This window comes from Cyrtonyx montezumae, unplaced genomic scaffold (assembly GCF_038088225.1).
Source record: "Cyrtonyx montezumae isolate F1298 unplaced genomic scaffold, pur_monq_1.0 scaffold_2, whole genome shotgun sequence".
Classification (NCBI taxonomy): Eukaryota; Metazoa; Chordata; class Aves; order Galliformes; family Odontophoridae; genus Cyrtonyx; species Cyrtonyx montezumae.
The window spans coordinates 9,720,762-9,741,911 of record NW_027071936.1 but is presented as its reverse complement, the minus strand read 5'-3'; the positions used below and the strand labels follow the sequence as shown (position 1 = coordinate 9,741,911).

At 36.9% G+C, this 21,150-nt stretch overlaps 1 protein-coding gene across 2 annotated transcripts in view; it reads left to right on the top strand.

The window, feature by feature from the left end:
- The window catches only part of INPP4B (inositol polyphosphate-4-phosphatase type II B), a 159,746-nt gene that overhangs the window by 85,106 nt on the left and 53,490 nt on the right, over nucleotides 1-21,150 (top strand). For both annotated transcript variants that reach the window (XM_065736333.1, XM_065736334.1), the window contains exons 12-15: nucleotides 2,927-3,035; nucleotides 9,891-10,068; nucleotides 13,918-14,130; nucleotides 19,548-19,686. In XM_065736333.1, the coding sequence (XP_065592405.1) occupies nucleotides 2,927-3,035; nucleotides 9,891-10,068; nucleotides 13,918-14,130; nucleotides 19,548-19,686 (639 nt within the window). The remainder of the gene's footprint in view (nucleotides 1-2,926; nucleotides 3,036-9,890; nucleotides 10,069-13,917; nucleotides 14,131-19,547; nucleotides 19,687-21,150) is intronic.

The following is a 21,150-nucleotide window of genomic DNA, read 5'->3' as shown; positions in this document are numbered from 1 at the left end:
CCAGAGTACCACAGGGAGTGTGTAACCATTCACACAAGCAAATGAGCCACAAAGCAATCATTAACTGCTAGGCTTTCAGATATCAACAGTCAGGGAGTGCAAGGTAGGTCTTAAACATATGTCATATGTATGCATAGGGATACATAATGTTTTGTTCAATACATCCAATAACAGTGTTGCTTTTACTGGCCTTTGATTTAGGTTATTATACAGTACTGATGTGGAATAAAATACACTTGTACGTTTAACTTTGCATCTTTGAGAAAAAATACTGTTTTACTATGTAACAATCGTATTTGTACCCCTGTCTATCTGTTAAGCACAACTTTTTGCTCTGTTCATCACACCATGGAACTTAAGCTTACATTTAGCTTTACTTTAGTCTCTGTTTATTCAGAAAGTGTGCTTGTTTTTAATGAATTTGGTAGAACATTGCTTCTGTGTCCAGTTCAAGACCGTGGCTGCCTCCTGTAAAGCCAAGAGCGTTGTTCCTAGTTCTACATCGAGCTGTGCTTGTCATAGCAATCTCTCAGCTCTTTAAATTGGCCTGCTAAAGCTGAGGTTTGTGGAACTGTATTGCTGTGGTTGTGCACCTGTTTTATTCAGGAAGTAGTGATGAGGAGGTAGCTTACACATTTGCGTGGCGGGGGAGTTGTGCTTTGGCAAGTGTACACAAGCAAAAGGCTTAAGACGGAGCAGATGAATGTAACTTTCAGTCACAATAATTAGAGTGAAATATTTTATGCCAAATTTACTTTTGTTTTGGTGTGTTTTTCCCCCCTTCAAATTCTGAACTAATTATTTGAGGGAAAGCTCTTTTCCCTTTCTGTCTCTTGCTTCCCAATAGCTGTTAATTGTTAATTTTTCTGGAGCATGTTGACAATGTGACAGTTCCTATCACTCTCAGTGACATTTTAAGCTTTGTCTCCACTGTGGAATGTTATCAACGTTTGCCTGTTCTTGACATGGGTGATGGTTTAGTGTCACTGGAACATTCCTGTACTGGCACAGTTTTGCTGAAAGTGCATACCTTTCATGACAGGCTGCACTGATGTGGAAATGGAGCACATCACCAGGATTTTTTCCCAAGTATGCCCCACTTTCCAATTTAGTATGCTCTGGGAGGTGAGAGGTAGAACACCCCACGCCCATCATCAGGTGTCATAGATGTTTTCTTTTCTGACCTTAGTCTCGGATGTTTTTTTGCATGTGGGAGGTGGCTCAGCTCATGTGTTTGCATCTGAATGAGTTGCTTCTTGACATGTGCTAAGAGGCCACAGTCTAAATGAAAGCTGCCCCCAGGGCAAATCCCCTCAGGTAGGTGTAATCACTGTTATTAAAAGCACTCAGCAAACGCACTAGGGCGCAGACTTCAATATATTTTTCTATTGTTTTGAGTTTTCTGAAAACGTATTCAGAAGTTGTTATGCAGTTAACCCAGTGAGTTCATCTCTCACTTTGTTTTCAAGCCCGTGTTGTTTAAGCAATAGATCTATTGTCAACTGTGGAACTCTAATAGCCCAAGGTTGTGTTACTGATAAATGCCCCTGAAGATCTGAAAGAACGGCTATTAAATAATCTTGAAGCTCACCTGAGGCTAATGATATTATGTTACTTCTCCTTTTAAGAAAGAGTTGATGAGCCACCAATTCATTAGAGTTGGAATCAATTTGAGTGAATGTTTTGAGAGTCAGCTCTGAAAGTAAAACATAGTTCATTAACTCTGAGTCATTTGTACAGTGTTCTTCCTTCTAGCAATATTTATCATCAGAATGCAAGAGAAGTTCTATTTTGGGAGAGGATGAGATTTTAATTTACATTGAAAGCTTCCTTGATGAATAAAACAGTTCACAAAATAAAATTAAAACAAAAATAAAATAAATTTTTCCTTTAGAAGAATGCTATAAAAACACATTAATCTGGCCTGTATTTTTATACCTCCAACGAGTGTGGCATTTGCTCGGTGCAAATGGAAATTCAAACTTTCTGAGAGTGACTGTGGATAGAACAGTCCTCATCTCCATCCTTGCCATCACGAGCTCCAAATGAGAGGCTATTTTTAAAAAGGCGTAGCATCTCCAGTTCTGTAAGCGTACATCCATAGGAAAAAAAACCAACAAACATTGTGCATATCATTACACACAGTAACAACAGTTTGTCACATTAGTGGGAACTCCAGTAGCATATTTACTTTGCATCTTGGTAACTTCTCAGCTGAAAAAATTATTGTGTTTATAGGTATATATAAAAAGTTAATAAAATCGATTGAAAATGAGTCTTAAATGTAGCATCAAGAAGGTAGTTACATCTAAAAGTAGAAGCTAAACAAGTTCAAACTAGAAGCAGAGTGGAAATTTTTACTGGTCAGGTTGAGTAATCATTGGAGGAACTTACTAGAAATAAAAATACATTGTCACTTGAAGTCTTGAAATCAAAATTATATGAAAAATAGTAATAAAAAGTTTTTATTTGACCATCATGGTGTTACTTTGATGCACTAATCATAAGCTTTAATTCTCTAACCTGTATTAGGAAGTCAGATTATTCCATCACAGTACTCTCCTGACTCTAAAATGCATGAATCTGTGCATTTCAACATGATTGCAATTTATATAATGGAAGATGTAATGAAGTGAAATACAGAGAGGACCAATTTACTTTGTAGCTCTGTAAACTGCAGGACTAGAGTATTTTTCTATATTGTGGCATATAATTTAGATATAGTAATAAATCAGGTAAACTTTCTAGCGTGTGCAGGTGAGTGTGTAGAAAGACTGATTATCTCCTGGGCCTTCTTGAGACACAGATTCTTGATTATTCCTCGAAAACAATAGACTTACTCTCCTGCTGTATTGTAAGGGAGGTTATGTTGCTGTACTTTGGACATAGGATCACGCAAATCTCTGCTTGTCTCTTTGTGTTCCAGATGCTTTGTATGATGTAATCACTGTGGGAGCCCCAGCAGCACATTTCCAGGGGTTTAAGAATGGTGGTCTCCGAAAACTGTTGAGTAAATTTGAGGCAGAAAGACGAAAGTAAGTATTTCTGTAATGACTAAGCGAGTATTGTTAAATCTGTATCCTAATGTTAGGCACTCACTGAGATACAAAACAGTTTCCCCCTGCTGGATGCATGAAAAATTAAAATCTAGTACAACTGGGCAAACATTCATTCATAAAACAGTTCTTATTTTTATTCCCTGCTTATTAGACTGCCAAACTGAAGCACAATTTACCTGCAGTGCCAAGATTTATTTTGGATACAAATGCTAAGCTTTGAAGGCTTCTTCTCATGTGTCAGGTAACCTGAGGAATACTTGTGCCAAAAAACACGCTGTTCGGAGTGAGGCATCTCTTCTGTAGTACTCAAGCCCAAGTAGAAAACAGCTTTAGACAACTTTTCAATAAGGAAACAGTAGCTTGTGGTACTGTCTTCATTTCTGACAGTCTTGGGTATGCGAACCAAAAAACTTTCCAGCACCCCTCTGAAGTAAATCAGAACGTATTGTTTTTCTTCATAAAATCACTAAGCCACTATGCAAACGTAAAGACCTGAACTAGGATATCCATTTGCTTTAAGTTAAACCCTAAGCACGTGCAGAAGTGTTAGTTAAATGTCTTCCTAACGAAGTATTAGCCGTGTATGTTTGTTGCTGCAGCTGTTATGTTTTGAGCAGGCACAGCTCTCAGTGGCAGCACCCAGTTGAGGCTGCTCAACACTCAAAACTAATTGTACGAATCCTGTGTAGTCAGTGGCACAGCATTGAAAGAGAATGCAGGAAGTTTTGTGTGTATGCTCATCTAAATCATGGCGCTTCTACACAGAAAATGAATTTGGTTTGTTTTCAATACTCCCAGATGTTTCTTAGATCCAACATCCTAAGGAATAAAAAGAGAAATTATAAAAATCTGCTGTTGACTTCTAAGCCAACTAGAAGCTGGCATTAACGTAAAAAAGAAAATGAAACAAAGACTAGGAGATGCATTTGCTGTGAAAGCTGTCAATTTAAAGTTTTTTTGTTTGTTTTATGCTGGACAGGCACAAAAGGCTCACTAGATCTTTTATCTTTGTGTTCAGCTCTGTTGACAAAATTTGTCAGTGAAATATTACAGAATTACAGCATCGGAAGGGACCTCACGAGGTCAAGTCCAACCCCCTGCTGAAGTAGGGTGCCCTACAGTAGTTCACACTAGTGGTCATCCAGTTGAGTCTTGAATATCTCCATAGAAGAAGACTCCACAACCTCTGGGCACCCTGTTCCAGTGATCAATCACCCTGTAAAGAATTTCTTCTACGTCTTAGTATGGAACTCCCTATGTTCAAATTTTAGGCTATTACTCATTATTCTGTTGCTACATACCACTAAGAGCCTGGACTCATCCATTTGCTTTCCACCTCCCTTTAAATATTTATAGATATTGATCAGAACCCCTCTCAGTGATTTGATGAGATTTGCAGTTTATTCTGTTTCTCACTTCCACAGTCCAGCAGTGTATTCACATTGACAGAATATGATTTCCTGAACTGTGGGATAGCTGCGAGTAAACTTGAAATGATTATCTGTGATTTCTACTAATTGGAGAGAAAACAGAAAATCTCTCCCAGGGGAGAGAGAGACACAGTCTTTTTTTTTTTTTTTTTTTTGAGGTCTCCCTGGGAAATCACACATAGCAGTTATCTCATAGGAATGAATTGCCAGTGTGCTAGACTCATGATCACCTGTAACAAGAGAGAAGATGGGCTGGACCTTTGCACCTATCCAGTGTTAAGTGTCAGAAAGCTAAGATGGAGAAGAGTACTCAACACAGCACAACCTCTTCTCGATTTCATTTATCCTTATCTCACTGACTTGGATGTGTAGGCCTCTTAGTTTGTAGAGGATTGTGTTCAGGAGCCATGGGTCAAGCTTTGAGTAGGTTTTATCAAGGCATTTTGTACCTATTTCAAAGTGCTTAGACATTCTCTAATATGTGTCCTGAGTGGAAGCAAATTCTGAATGTGATTTTGCTTATCTGAAAATTTAAAATTGGGAGTGCTTTAAGTAGTTACTGTAAGGGCTGTTGTCATTCTTAACATGGAGAAAATTCTTTGGCTGTGGCAGTAGTAGCTTTTGTATGTGCCTGTTTTTTTAGCTACACTGGGATGCTTTGAGGGTGCTTAGTGTTTCCGGGGGGGGGGGGGGGGGGGGGGGGCAGACTTTACAATTTAAATATCTCCTGTTTTACATTTGAAGCAGCTTTCCTGAAATCTATGAGAGAAGAAAGAAGTGACACCTTGAGATGTCAGTCAGAATATAAAATGAGCAGGAAAAAAAACTGCTGCCTTTTCCTTTAGGCTAAGTGAGCAGAAGACCCGAGGAAAGATGAGGGAAGAGATGATTCCTCAATCCGCTCCTGGTAGCTTTCAAGACATCATTGTCAGTGCATGTGATGGAGTGTCTTGCATGTCTTTGACCTTCAGGCTGATTAGTAGAACAGTGTGTTGAAATATTCAACATCGTCAGCATATCACAAAATATTCCTTACTCAAAACTGGGCTTGTGGAATTAACCACAGGAAGCGTTAACTGCAAGCAAGGTCATATCACCCTTTACAAGATGAAATTACATTAATCATAAGTGATCTGAAGTCAGACGTGTTGCTTTATAACCCATCCATGATCTGTACAATTCTGTATCTGCAGCAAAGTTGCAGATAAATGGCTTCAGCAATGTAAAAATTTAGCATGCCTTCAATGCAAGTCTGTAGGTTGTCTGTCCTTTTGGTTGTATCAGTGGACTTCGTAAGAACTTTGTAACTAAGAACAAGAGATAGTTTTTAATCATATTAAGGTATGAGACCATTTAAATTCAAATAACTGAAATGTGCTGATTAAGGTATGCTTAATTGACTGCTTTGCAGTGATTTATTATCTGTGTATGATACACATTTATCTTAGGGTTTTTTCATGACTGGTTCTTTTGACATTTTTCTCTTTCTTTCTAGCAAAAAGAGAAAGTAAAATGGTTGTTCGGATTCAGTCTTCTGTCAACCTGATAAATACTTCTCCTTCCAACAAATGGAAGGACTTGTTTTATAATTGGTTTAGATGGCACAGCAAATTATTACTTAGAGAGCTCAGTTGTGCAGGAGCAGTGAAGGCAGGTGTTCTGTAAGTTATACCCATATTATGCCTCTCTGTTTTAAGGGTTCATAAATCACTTCCAAGGTACGTGAAGGGCTTTTTTTCTTGTGATCAGAAGTCTAAGAAATTAAGTATTTTAAGGCCCAAGTACTAAGGATCAAGATAATCAGAAGTGTCCCAGCTGCACTGGATGTTGAAACTCACTGATTTTTTTTATATAGTTTCTTGCAAAATCTTCATAAATGATCCCTCATTCTATTAGCACAAACTTAAGGGAGTAATGAAAATTTTTTGCTTTGGGTTGTTGTTGTTTTTTTTACCATAATTATTTTGAGTTTGACTGTCTGATAAGATTCTTTCTTGTTTGTCAAGATCTAGATCTTTGGTAAGTGACTTTGCTAACTTTTTACTAACTTACTTGCCAACAGATTTTATTAAAGCTGAGATCTTCAGGGTTCCTACATGTGGGTTTCATAACCTTCGTCTATTTCTATTCTCTGAGAAATCTGAAATAATATCGTTTCATAGGAAAGCCCAGAGATGTTGAAATAATGATGATTTGTATTTGGTCCAATTTTAACCTTGATCCTCAAGGGAAATCACAACTTGTAATGTACAGTACTTTTCACAGTGATATTCTTTGCTTATTTTCTCTTTTCTTATGTATACATCTCCTTTCATCAAGGAGATGAACGTCACCAAACATATGTATTAAGTTTGATGGAAGCGTTACAGAGTAAGTGCCACAGTTCATATTGCTATTCATTGGTATAAACATTTCATCAGAACATCATTCAGCCACTAGTCTCTCTGAACAGAATTACCTGATGCATTTCCCTAAGGAGGCCTGAAAGAAAGGTAATGCGGACAGGAAAATGAAGAAGAGGAGGGGTTTAGAGATTCTTCACGTATGAAGATTAGAATGGGTTGTCCTTGGAGAGCAAGGAGCTATATTTGGGCTGCAGGAGTGATGGGAAGAGAGCAGACTCTCATGACTTCGTCATTCTTTCTCTGTAGAATGGAAAAGGAGGGCAACAGATCTCAAGTGCTGTCTTCTGGGTGTAATATGTACCTCAGTAGGCTGCCAGGAAAAGACTGTGCTGAAAGGTGTCATTTGCTCTCAGTTTTGTGAAGAAGTATTATAGTTTCTGTCTTCTGCTAAAATTGTAGCTCATTTACCCTGGATGAGGTTCTCCCCTGTGTTAGAAATGATTATATCTTTGTTAGCACAAAGATACCCAAAAAACAATTTAAGAACTACTGAAGGCCATTCCTAGATAGTCATGCTTCCCTGAGTATCTTCCTAGAAAGATTCACTTTATCTGAGCATGAGTTCTGCTTAGGTCAGTTGGAGGGCTGATGAAGGGCATTTTGGCTTCTGTTTTCACTGAAATGTGTGTCCCATTATTGATTGAAGGCGGTTATTCATTGTTACTTAAAGAGGATTTAAGAGGTAATGGTAGGAGCAGCAAGAGAAGCCCTTTGCATACAGCCTCGTTCATTGCTTCAAGGAAAGGATTCATAGAAATTCAGACTTGATAAATAAAAATGGATCCAACCCAAGCCATTCTATGACCATAGCTTTAGATAGCATACATGTGATGCTTTAAAACAAACCTCTGCACTGGTAGCTTCTGTAACATATGTGCAGGTAAGCTTGAGTTTAAATAGTAGGAGTTGTTTTTGTTGTGTATTTTTTAACTGTATTCTGGAAGTCATTTTCTGCGACTTATGTTTTGAAGAATGTGAAATCAAATGTTCGTTGCTAGAAGATTTTAACCCAGTCACAGATGGTGGCAGTTTAACGTAGTCGCACAGACAACTCAGTTAACAGTAGGAATATGAAGTTACCCTGACTGTTTAAAAAAAAAATGAATTAGACATTTAGCATATTGTCGTATTTATTTTCAGGTAAGAACTTTGTTAGCTTCAAGTTAAAATTGTGGATTTAGTTGACATATTCTTAATTCAAATTACATGACGTTGTCATTAAAACAGTTTTGAGAACTGAAATGACCACTGAAAGTTGTGTGTACATAGTGATGTGTGCCATATGTAATATACTTTATATGCTAAGTGAAGGCTTTGAATCTTAAGCCGCAATACATTATTACAGGCTTTCAAAAGGTAATTGTCCAATATGTTACTTAATATTTCAAGGACAGATTTTTGTATTGCTGCTGATTTCTTGCACTCAACCTACCTATGTGATCTTTGCCCTAATGCGGAAGTTTCTTCTTGTTATTTCTTTTGTCTACTTTTACAGCTGTTCTAAGAACCAAATATTGTACAGACAGCCTGGCACATAAGTTTTAGTAATATTTATTTAAAAGGAAACACATTTTGTTCAGTTAGAAACTTCAGACATTGCTAAATGTGTTGTATATATAAAATAATGGCTCTGTTTCTCTGGGCTTGTAGCTTTTCTGCTGCAGTATCCACTGGAGGCTTAGGGCTGGGAGGTCAGTGGGAAAGATACGGTAATTAAGGGCTGAGGGGAATCCCAGTATGGAATATGTATATAGTAAACTTGGTAAATGTTAGCCAAATTCAGCCTGCAAAAAGGCAGTTTGATAAAGAGAGGGAGTCAGAAGGGGAGTTCTGAGGTGATTCAGTGCTGTGAATTATCAAGACTTTGAAGACAATTAATGTGGACAGTTGTTCTTGAGTGTTGCAGTGGATGCATCAGTGGCCCTGATGTGACTGACAGCGTTGTCTCCTTTAAGGCAGAGCTGTGACCATTTCTTTAGTACTCACAAAGGATTTTTTTTTTCTTGCAAAACTAAGATGGTTTCTACAGTGCATTTTGTCGAGCTGTGGAAAATTCTGCTCTCTGCACTTGGTAGTCAGTAACTGGTTCAATGGACTGTGAATTTAGCATTGTGTATTTTAGGACAGTAACTCAGTAACGTATCTAAGCAAGATGCTTATTTTTGAGACTATTTTAATCTATTCTTATTTGCAAAATGGCTTGTGCTCTAGATTTTGTGGAAGTTGCTTCATTTGAATTTGTGTGCATTTCCATTATTTAATTAAATTTTATTTATAGAAAGCTAACAAGGGAGAACTAGAGGGGATACTGAAGGGAAAATGACAGTGAAATGCTCTGAAAGAGGACTGAAAGAAAAGCAACAATTTGAAAAACTATATGAGTGTCAATAATTCAGGTCTTGATTGGTGAAGAAAGGAACTGAAACTGGGTGGGACATAGGGGTGTGGAAGAAAAGTAAGGATGAGTAAAGAAAAGACACAAGAATAAAAAAAGGGAGCTGTGTACTGAGGCAGCTGGGGATGCTCTGTCCTTAATTATGTTCCAGGAGTTGCTTGGTGATGTAATTAAATATATATTAATGATTGTAACATGTAGCCAACTAGGCGTTTTGCATATGGGCTGTTGGAATGGCCTGACATATGCTTCTTTTTATATCCAAGAAGTCATTAGGTCCTGTTACACCTCTTCCTTGAGCTCTCCACTGAGCAAATAATCAAATAAAATCTTTCGAAAGCATGAATAAATTAGGAATAAAATACAGTGTGCACCCAGGTCTTGTATGCTGTTGTACAGTACTGCTTAGGTGTTCGGTGGTCTGCATTGTCCTCTGATGTTCAAATGCAGACTTGTCTTTACCTTTAAGGGGAGGAGAGTTTCAATGATAACAGTAAATTTTTGGTATCAGCCATTCTTACAATATCTGTTAAAATTTCTTTGTATGTTAATGCTGATAATAGCATAACTCATTTTGATGTGCATCTTTGTGTTGTTACAGTACTGGATACCAGTGTATTTATTATTCACCTGAAAACACAGCAAAGGCAAAAGAAGTTCTCAGCAACATCAATCATCTACAGCCTCTCATATCAAGCCATGCAGACCTCCTGCTTAATTCTGCAAGCCAGCATTCTCCAGACAGCTTGAAGAACTCTTTAAAGATGCTTTCAGAAAAAGTAAGATTCAAATCTTTGCTGCAATGGAAAATGAAATAATCAAGTCTGTAGCTGCTGGGGCTTTTTTTCCAGCATGAATTGTTTTCCATTGCATCAAGAAACATTACATAAGCTTCAAAATGCAGTTGTCAAAAGAAAGGAGAAAAATATTGTGCATTTCTGGAGTTATTCCGTGTAGAAAGTTAATTAAATTTATAAGAGTTGGCATTATTTGAAAATATAATTGATTTAATTTCTTTCTTATCCTCTAGTGGGCCACATAATAGGGTTTAACAAGAATAGATTACTGTAAATAATTCTGTGGGATGATTAACTGTGATTTTATTTCTCTCTTTATGATACTTCAACTGCCTATGGGAGGTAACTCAAGCTAGTGCTCAAAGGTGAGAATAATAGCGTGACCAGAAATGACAGTGCAGTTTGGAAGGATGAGTTGGAAGTAGGTGGTCCCAGATTTTAATCCTGTTCCTCATATTACTTAATTCCTTAGCTGTGGGCACTTCCTCATTTTAGGTACTTTAGCTCTAAATTAGGGAGGATAATATTTTTCTACCTGTCTCACAGGGGGATTTTGGAGATTAGCTCAAGTCTGAAAAGTACTTTTAAGCGTATGTTACTCTACAAAAAATATTAAGTGCTATAGCTATAACCAAAGGGGTTTTAAAAAGTTTCCTATTGCTTCATGGGCCCTACCTTCTGTAAAGTGATCTCAGTATGACTTAATAGCATGATGAATAATCATTTCAGTGTATCTTCCACTATTGGGAAGTGGCAACCCCTGTGGTCTGTTGTGCCATTATCCCAGCAGTGTGTTGTTCACTGTGAGAGTTTCAAATCTCAATATTGAGTTCAGGCACATACTGTGATGGCATTGCACCGGAGCCACAGGGGTGACAAATGTTGCTCTTGGTTATAGATGTATAAATCCACGGTAACTTTAGAGCAGTGGAGCAAATGTCAGGGGTATATAGGAAGGTAGAATTTGCCTGAAAATAAAAGGGAGAGATTTCATTTTGTCACGCTTTTTTATGTGCCTTTGACACGTAAGAAAGAAATTTTCTATTACTTACATTGATACCAATTTAGAAGTTAAGCAGCTGTTTGAAGAAGTTGGGAACAAATATATGCCTGGTAATGAATGCTTCTCAAATTTATTAAAAAGTGGCATTTTCAACCAAAGGCTGTATCAAACTATTTATACAGAATGACTACTTCCAAAATGTTTAGGTAGCAGTAAAATGTGAGTTACAGCCAAGTAATTTTGTTAGAAGTAGAAGGACTTGCTGCATGCATTGGAAGTGGATAAAAATTCCAGTGCTGCGTGTTTTTTTAATTAAACTTAATTTCTAATATTTCTGGCGTGGTTTTACCTCTATGTATATGATTTGGAATTTACTATACAGTTTTCTGAGACTAATCTTTTATCAACACTTTCTGTTAATTGATTTAAAAAGCCATTAGCTGCTGACAAGTGTATCAGCATTTGCAGCTTGCAGAAGGCTTGATAAATTCATTTTCCAGCTATGCCTATCTTTATTTACAGAAATACTCTTTAGTCAAGTATCTAAAAGAACTTGCAAAGTTTGCATTTCTTTGTATATACTAGTTTTGTGGCTTCAGTAAAATTCTATAAATAGTGATGTTCTGCAAATTTAGCTGTGTTTAACTGTAAGAAAATACAGTTAAATGTTGATAGTTGTTAAACCAATGGAATCTTTGAATAGAATTTAATAATGGTAGAATTTTATGTTCTATATGAAAAACACTTCCACACCAACTTACTTTCCTGAAACGTGTTCTTCCCTACAAAGTATTTACAGTGAAATTAAGTTACTTGAACTTTTCAGAGTTACCTAATGTATATCACAGTTATAGGAAGGCATTCCTGACATAAAATTTGTCCAATGCTTATAACTTTCTGAAACTCAAAGCTTTTCTTTGAATTTACCATTCCTGATGTGGAAACCTGATATGATGCATCTCTCTTCCCCCTCACAATCTGCTTGACACAAGACCTCAGCAAAACTATGGTATTGTCATTTCTAATGACGGGCAAGTAGCTTGGGCTATTTTGACAGCAGCTGTAGAATAGCCATGAGAAGTAGCTCTACTGTTACTGCGTTGAGAAAAGACATTTCTGTAATCCTAACTTTGCCTCCTTTTTCGAAGAGGTTGATACGGTTTTGTAGCGCTAGTACCCAAACAGTGTTCTCTAAGTGTGCACTGTTTGGAGGCTGGAAGTATAGAAAAACAAAGTTGTATTACAGTTCAATTCACACTACCGTGAGGCAGTCCTGAAGGACAGCAAATAAGAAAATTGTCTATTTAAGTAGCCTTTCCCTCAGGTACTAAATTAGTGAAGAGGCAAAATGTGTCTGATAAAATTGCCTGCGAGTTAAATAGTATTGATCATGCCTAATCATGGAGGAATCTCAAATTAAGTCCAGAAGAAGTCCTGATGTAACTTAAAAAGTCATGGCTTAACGTCACATTTCTGAGGTTGTTCTTTTAAAACCTTTTGAGTTTTAGTTGCAGCAAATTTTCAGGCTTTCTCTGTTCAGACATTAATGACCAAAGGCTCAGGGAACTGTGACATTTTATTCTAGAGAAGGCGCAGAGGGGATCTCAAAACTGTCTAAAAATGCAGAAGTCAGTTGATGGGGATGGACTCTTCAGTGGCATGTAACAATAAAATGAGGGAAATGGGGAGAAACGGAAACACAGGAAGTTCCTTACTAACACAAGGAAGAACTTCTCAACTCTGAGTGATGGAGCACTCAAGCTGCTCAGAAAGGTTGTGGGGTTGTCATGGTTTATGATTTCTTCCTAATATCTAGTCTAAGTCCACCCTCTTCCAGTTTAAAACCATATCCCCTTGTCCTGTTGCCTTTCTAAAAAATCCCTCCCCAGCTTTCCTGTAGACCCCCCTTCATGATCTGCAACCCTCTCTTAATATTTTTATTATTATGGGGTCTCCAAGTCTTTTGCATTTTAGAAGAACTAGTGAAATGTGAAATGCTAACATATTCATATCGCTGAATTAATCTGTCTGAGATATCACACTTTGTACTGCAACTTGTTTGTAAATTGAGAATGAAAATAACAGTTGAGTGGTTTATGCTGTTAGGTAGAGTCTGAGGCTGGAGATGCTGAAGGCTATATGCAGAAAGGAGGGTCATTTTTATTTTTATTATTGTGGTAGAAGGAAATAATGCAGGGAGACTATAAGTATTTAAAAAAAATAAACTTCAAGGTGTCAGAGTCAGAAAGGAGGACTTAAAAATGATAGTGAATGCCAATAATTATCTCTAGAGAGTCTGGAAAAATTGCTTCAAGGATTCCTTCCTTCAGATATCTGGACTGATACTTTAGGTACTTTAGGTTTCAGCTTGTACTTGGAAGCACTGCTTTTGCAGATACTTGAATTTCAGAAGTATAGAGTGGAGTGTTTTTATTTAAGGCAATCTCAGTATTTGTTAATCAGGTTTTACCTGACATCTGTAAATGATGGAGAAGTGGTTGGATACTCTTAGAACTAATCTTTGTTGAGGCTTGTTGCTGCAGGCAAAATTTGAAACTCAAAGAGGATTGTATGAGAAGTTGATAATCTCTGACTCAGTTTAGTTTTGTGTTATTAATTCTTAGAGTGATAAGATTGTCGAATGCCATGTCATAAAAATTCTGGAGTTGTTTCCTAGGCTTTGCTGTTTTACATTGCTTTCTGCTCCTTGGGCTGACCAAAAAAACAAACATCCCTATCTAAGCATAATTCACTGTTGTAATAGCTTTAATATGCTATTAAATTCTTTATTTTTACCTTGTATTCATTCTTGTTTTGTTTATCTCCAGACAGAGTTGTTTGTGCATGCATTTAAGGATCAGCTGGTCAGAAGTGCCCTTCTAGCACTGTATACGGCCCGACCTGGCTGTGTCCTCAAGAAACCAGCTGTGCCTAGAAACAGTGCGGAAGAGGGGGATGACCTAAAGCGTCGTGATCATCCATCTCAGGTTAAAAGACAGGACTCTATACCCCATCATTCTGAGTATGATGAGGAGGAGTGGGTAAGTAGCTGGAATACTTTTCGTTGAAACTGAGTCCCAAAAACTAAAAATGAGCATAAACAAGTGGAAGCCCTAGTATCATTATCACTGTTTTTAGGGGAAGGAGGTAATTCATAATCAATAAATAATATTTTAAGGTATATCTTGACTTACTACTACTTAGAAATAATAAACTTTCCTAAAACGAATGTAAAAGACTTTCCTAACTATAGTGTGCTTCCGTGCAACAGCTTAGAGGAGCATATAATAGTGAGGATGATGAATATCTTCTTGTCTAAACAGGAGTGTAAGTATTATTTACTCTTGAGTTCTTTTTCTTGATTAGGCAGATTTAAGGAGGTTGAAAAGGCCTACACTGATGTCGGGATTTTTTTTATCCAAGACACAGCATATATAGTTTAAACATACGTAAACTAAGTCTTAACAAAACAGAGCTGTTTTCCCATAGATTGTGTTCCTAGAAGATATCTGAGATTGCTTAAAACAAATGGAACACGGGTTTTAGATTTTAATGTTATTGGTATGTCTTGCAAAGATGTATATTAGTTGTGGCTGAGACTTCGTAAACGAAACGTTTGGTAGATGTGTTCACAAAAGATCTGCTTTTGTTATACATACCTTGAACTCAAGTTATTTTTATTCAGTTCAGGTTCATCCTGTATTCGGTTCATCAATGTGTTCTCATAAATATGAAGGATTCAGACATATTAATCTGTGTTGTAAATAATTAATATCTGTGAGCTGTAGTACCTACACCAGTACGGTAACTTTTATCCATACCATAAATAAGAGAAGAAGAATATGACTTGAGGAGAAAAGACAATTATCTCCATGCCCATACATTACAAGTCATGAGAGTTAAAACAGTAAATAACTCATTCTTTTATTTGTCTGTCATGAAAAATTCATTTTCCGTGTTTTTTTTTTTCCACAGTCTGGCTGCTAGAACGGTCTCTCTTTACTTGAAATTGAAACCAGACTGTTTGATTGCAGCTGCTGAGGCATTCAGTAGAATAAGTATCACAATAGATCTGACAGAAGGGAGAATGGAAATTTTTGTGCAAATTGTGTTTTAATGTACTAATTCTGCTGTTGCAGAGAAGCCAGCTGTACTGTATTTTATTATTGTTTTATTTTATTGATATATTTCTGCCAGAAAGTTGCATCTAATTACTAAGTCACGGAAATGCTTTAGTTTACAGTGTTGGGATTTTTTTTTCTTGCTGAATTAGTAAAATTACCTGCTTGGTTAAATTTAAGTACATCCCTAGATATTTTCCAAGTCAATAAACTGAGTCCGAGTCAATATCAAACTTCAGGCTCTATAAACCTAAGAAAAAAGACAATTTCTCTTAAATTGGAAGATTAGGCATTAGGCTTTCATAGATTTTCATTTCTTTATTAAAACTTGGGTAATGAATAATGTTTAAATGATCAAGCTGACATTATTGTTTAGGAAATAGTAAGAATAATCATGTATGAGATGTGAAAAAATACTTTATCTACCCTGAAAGCCAACTATGAAAGGAGAAAAAAATTATATGTATGTGGGGCACTATGTTCTCCTTTGTTGCTTTTTCTCCCCGTTATTATCAAGAGCTGTTTCTGTAACTCAGTGTTCTATTCTACTGTTATCCAAAATCTAAATCGATCGTGTCCAACAGCTCTTTGAGCTGACCCTGTTCCATCTACTTTTAAAGACTGTGTTACCCTACAAACATCTCAGAAGTGAATTCAAGGCACAATGTTAAAACAACTTGTCAAGATGCCCTCCTTCCTTGGCATCCAAGTTTATCGTAGGGAATAGCTCCCAGTTTAATTATGCACAGTGCCCTTTCATTGTGTGAGCAGTGTTTCCCAGGAAGCCTTCCTCTTCTCTATAGCAATGCTGTACTGTACCTCTGCTTTGATATCAAGTACAGATATTGATCCCAGTGGAGCTGACAGCAGTATGGATTGAGCTGTGTTTATATTGGTGTGCTGTATGTAGGGAGTAGTACAACAGTGCTGTTGAAGGGAAAATATTTAACTTGAGAGTATTGGGTTGCCTCTGGACAGTTGTTCCCCTCTTCTCTTGCCAGCTGCTTCTACTGTCCTAGAACCTAGGAGAGAACAGAGCATGTTATGCATTAGACAAGAAAAGGCAGGCACATTGCCCTTTGGAGCTGTTTCTGCTCTACGTTTCTGACTGACTACTTAACGTGATTGGAGTTACAAAGGCCATAGAATGTCATATCCAATAAATTATTTACAAGTGTATTGGCATGGCGTTCAGTCATCATTCTGAAGGACTGACCCATGTATGATACTTCCCATTCCAAAAACCCTGTCACGTCACAACAGGATTTTAATCATGAAAAACTCTTTATCTACGAGCATACATCTAAAGGACTTTAATATATGGAAACGGACCCACACATTGCATCTCAAAGGAGACACGGTGTCTCTGTAGCTGAGTGATGTAGTTGCTCTGTCAGACTGTGCCAAGTATGCTATGCTAACGGTGTATGTGAAAGGGCACGCATCAGTGTAGGAGTGGTCAGTGTGCCATTGACTTATCCCATTCTGCATTACCAGTCGAGTCTTGTTACGCATTTTTCCTTGGCGTTAGTTTGACTTTTGAGTTTAAAGAAGCAGTAATGAATGAGCCGGAAACCTTCTTTATCTTGGTTCTTTCATACCACAGGAGTAAATTTAACGCTCAGTTAGCCCAGTGAGTACTGGTGAGAAAACTGCTATCAGGGAAGATGCATCCTGTTGAAGAACCTAGGGTCTCAGCACTTAGATGTATGAAGAAATAACACTTATTTTCTTCTCCACCTTCACTTCAGACAGAAGACTTAAAAATTTTTTTGTATTTTGTACTTTAATCTGACATGTGCTGCAAAATGATCATTTGTGATGTTTTGTAGACAAATGGAAAATGAATTGCTTTAGAACATGCAAGGTGAGTGGAAGGCATGCTAGGCAGGCTACAAGAAGGCACGTGAAAGGCAAGGGAGAAGAAGGAAAGTGACATTTATGTATTCTCTTTCATGTAAAAGAACAGGGAGTCACTTATTTTCATTGATAGCAAAGAGCAATTTTACTCTTTACTATGTTTTTTTTTACAGTGAGGTCGTCTTTGATGTAGACAGCATAACATGACCACAAATGGTAGACTTATCTACTTCTTGTGTCTGCATGTAGTGCTAACTTAGAATCCTAAGAACCATGTATCTAGAGAAAAAGAGCTCTGGGACAGTAAGCTTTTGTTCCCTTTGTCTCACTTGCTCTTATGTAAAACGGACAGATGTATGATATCAAAGCGAGTTTTATGTCAACAGATGTTTATGAATCTTGCTTCTAAACCCTCAGGGAATGTTTGTGTGCATATCCTATAGACATCATCTTAATGCTAGGTTAAAAGTTTGTTTTACAAGGAGAAGTGTTCGTTCCTAAATGAATTACAGCTCTTATATGTGTTGCTTGTGGAATAACTCCAGATGCTCGTTAAGATCTTAACACTGTTTGTGTTGGGATTGAACTGCCCCAGCAAAGGGAGGAAAAGGAAATTATATTCCTGCAGCCGTTCTGAATAACTTGAGTTCACAAACCTTAGCAACTTCAGTAATTAGACTGATGTTCTCTGCCACTCTCCAGTAAAACTTGCAGCTCTTTTGAGCTTGGACTGTTTGCAACACTTTCTTACTCTTCACCTAATTGTTTTCCCAAAACTTATGCTGGTGTGGGCTGGAAGGCAATCATTTCATTGTCTGAACTTTTTTCAGGAATATTTGAGGTACATGCATGAGGATTAAATTTATGAAGAAACCTGCACCTGTCCTCTGTTTTTGGCTTTTAATTTTGTTTATGCATTTGAATTTCAGATAGTCATCTATTTAAGAGCTTATTTCATGTGTACAAGTGAAGATATTTCTGCTTGTTGCGTTGTACATGAAGTGCTTTTCAAAAATGTATTTGTGGATTAAATACAGTTCTGTGCAAGAATAAGCAGTTTATTGACATTTGTACATCAGCTCACTCGCCCTCACAGCAGCCCTACAAATTTCTTCCGAGTTTTCTTAACTGTTCTGAGCTGAAGCGGGAGGATCTGTGTTGCCCTGTGTTTCCTGCAAGTAGATGCTTCTGTCTATAGATCTGTGTCATGTCTCTCAAGACAGAATGCCCATTTGCCGCAGGGTGTGCCCTCAAGTGGAGGGAATGTAGAAAGTTGAGATCCCTCTGCTTGTGTCAGGAGACTGGCCTAAGAACTGTGACCTGTAATTGAAAGCAGATCATGTTTTGAGTAAGTTTGCCTTAGTAGTAGTTCTTCCTTTGCTCTCACCCAACTTCCAAGTGATACCACTTAAATGGAATGGTGATATATTTTTGAGTTTTCAGTAGATTTCCTTGCCCTTCTCTCATGCTATCTTTTTGCAGCTCTGTTATTATGCCTTGAAGCTTGATGTTTACCTTAAACTTTTGGTTATTGTAAAGAAGAAAAGATCATCGATGATCACATCTTTCCATTTTTAACCTTTAAGCAAACTCTGATTGCTCTGTATTAACGTCAGAATGACTTGGTATTAAAGCATGTACGTGTGTTGTTTTGGTATTTTTTCTACTCTTTGAATCCTAGTCTTGCATGCAACTTCATTTCTTATATGACTTGGTTGTGTCCTTTTTATTTGTTCTGCCCCTCAAGAATATGTGCAAGAGCTTTGATTTCTGCACCATCCAGCACATGATGGACCGTACCTGTATCTATTCTATACTATTTCTCTCCTCCATTTTCTTTTAATTTTTTTCTGCTTGTACAGATTTTCTTATGCAACACTCATTTCTGTAGTTCTTACGTTTATTATAAACTCAGTTTATTATAAACTCATGGTTGCAGCCTTTGTGAGAGGTGCAGGACAAAACTGAAATTACCTCGGATGTTAGTTGAAATGTGTCATGACAGCAAATTGTTAAGTTTTATCTTTTAATTTTACATCTGTACTAACAGACTATGTCGTGATAAAATAGATGATATTTTAAATTATTAAAAAGAGGTCAAGTACCATGGCAGAATGTCTGGTTGCACACAGGATTTGATTTGTCAAGATTGTATGTGACTACACCCTTTGTGTATGGTGTAAAACAATCAAGCTCAGTTCCCTATGATTGAACCTAAAACAGATAACTTTGTGTGCATTTTCATGTAGAATTGAAATTGTTTCTTTTAACGTTACAAAAAAAAAAGGAACGTGATTACAGTTGTCATTTAGTCCATGAAAAAGGATTAAACTGCCTGTAGAACGAGAATAATGTAATGTGCTGATGCCTACTATTTGTGTAATTTGTTAAAACATTTTAATGTGTTGATAAGAAGTTGGTTTTGTCTCTTTATCCTTCTTCAGTAATGTGCCGTGATAATATTATGCTCTTTTCAGGACAGGGTGTGGGCCAATGTGGGAAAGAGCTTAAACTGTGTCATTGCCATGGTGGACAAACTGCTTGAAAAAGAAAATAGTGGCAACATTAAAGAAGGTGAAATTGACTCTTCAGCAGTAGATTGCGAGCGTGCAGACAGTAAGTAACCTTTTGATGTGGCTTTTTTTGTTGGTCTTTTTTTCCCTTATTTTATAACCGTTGACAAATGTAAATATGAATGGAAAAAAAAAGAAAATTGAGATAACAAAGTCAATAGTGTCTTTGAGAGTGCTGATAAAAAAAGTTTTGCATAGTCATAGCTTTCTGTGATGGTAGTCTGGTTTATCAAATTGCAGGTGCAACCCTTTATCAACATAACTATTTATTTATCAACTTTTTAGAAGAACTTTCTTCAGACCTTTAGATAAGAATATATTGAAATCTTAACAGTGAGGTAGATGCGATTGTCAGCTTGAAACAATCCTTAGAAAATGAACTCAACCATGTTGAGTTTGTTCAAAAGAACAAAATTCATTATTCTTGTGCCCAACTCCGTTCTCTTCTTGGTGCTAACTAGTTTTTCTACTATTAGCTGGAATTCAGGATGCCTACTAATGTCGTTTTCCAGATAAAGCAGTAGTATGCTTTTACAGAAACTTTTCATTACTGCAGTACATTTGTACTGAGAGTCACGTGTGCTGTTTTATTATCTGTACTCCAGTTGTTAAAAGTACTTTTCGTTAAGGAACAAAATTTGAGATTGGTGTTATTATCTTAATCCAGTCCTGAAAAATTATAATTTAGGATTATTCTTCATTTTTTTATGCCTTCTGTTCATACAAGCAAAAACAGCATAGAAGTTTGTGTGTTTTCCTTCACTTTATTCAACTCCCTTAAAATCTCATCTGTTTTTCAGTATAAGCCACAAAATGTATTGAACCAGAGTTTTGCTATAGTAGTTTAAAAAATATATATATTCTCAGCTTTGATTCAGGCTCAAACCCTACTCAGGTGAATTAAAAATTCATTAGAATTTTTAGCTTATGAAATCCAAAATCTTACATTTCCTTTTAAGTATTATAATAATTTATCAAAAAGAATGAGGAATGCCTCTTGGTAAGCAATAATGATTGTAATGGTTAGAAAATTATATTGTTTTGTTCAACTGAAAAGTTGTTTTCTGGAGATGAGAAGCCTATTGTACTGGGGTACATTTCTCTAATAAATGTATCCCACGTTTCAGGGTCTTCTCTATTGTCACTTGACTTAGTACAAGTGCTCTTCTGTGAAAGTGGTGTTGGTGCATATATTGAGTTGTGCTGAGTGCTCTGCAACACTAGAATGTGGGCATACTGTAGGAGGTTTGTGGGGGAATTTTTCATGCTTGACTTCTGCATGGAAGCATGACTCTGTTACTACTCTCTATGTCAGTGAAGAAGAGTGCTGGGAATACATCACACGTTCATTTTAGATGGTAGAAAAAGTGGTGAAGGTAATTTGATTTTTTTTCTTGAGCAATAGCATATTCCTCTAACTGCACATGTTATTGTTACACGTTTGTGGTTTGTGAATACAGGCTTTTATTTGCAGTCTCAATATTGACATTGAAGGATCTCTGTCTTG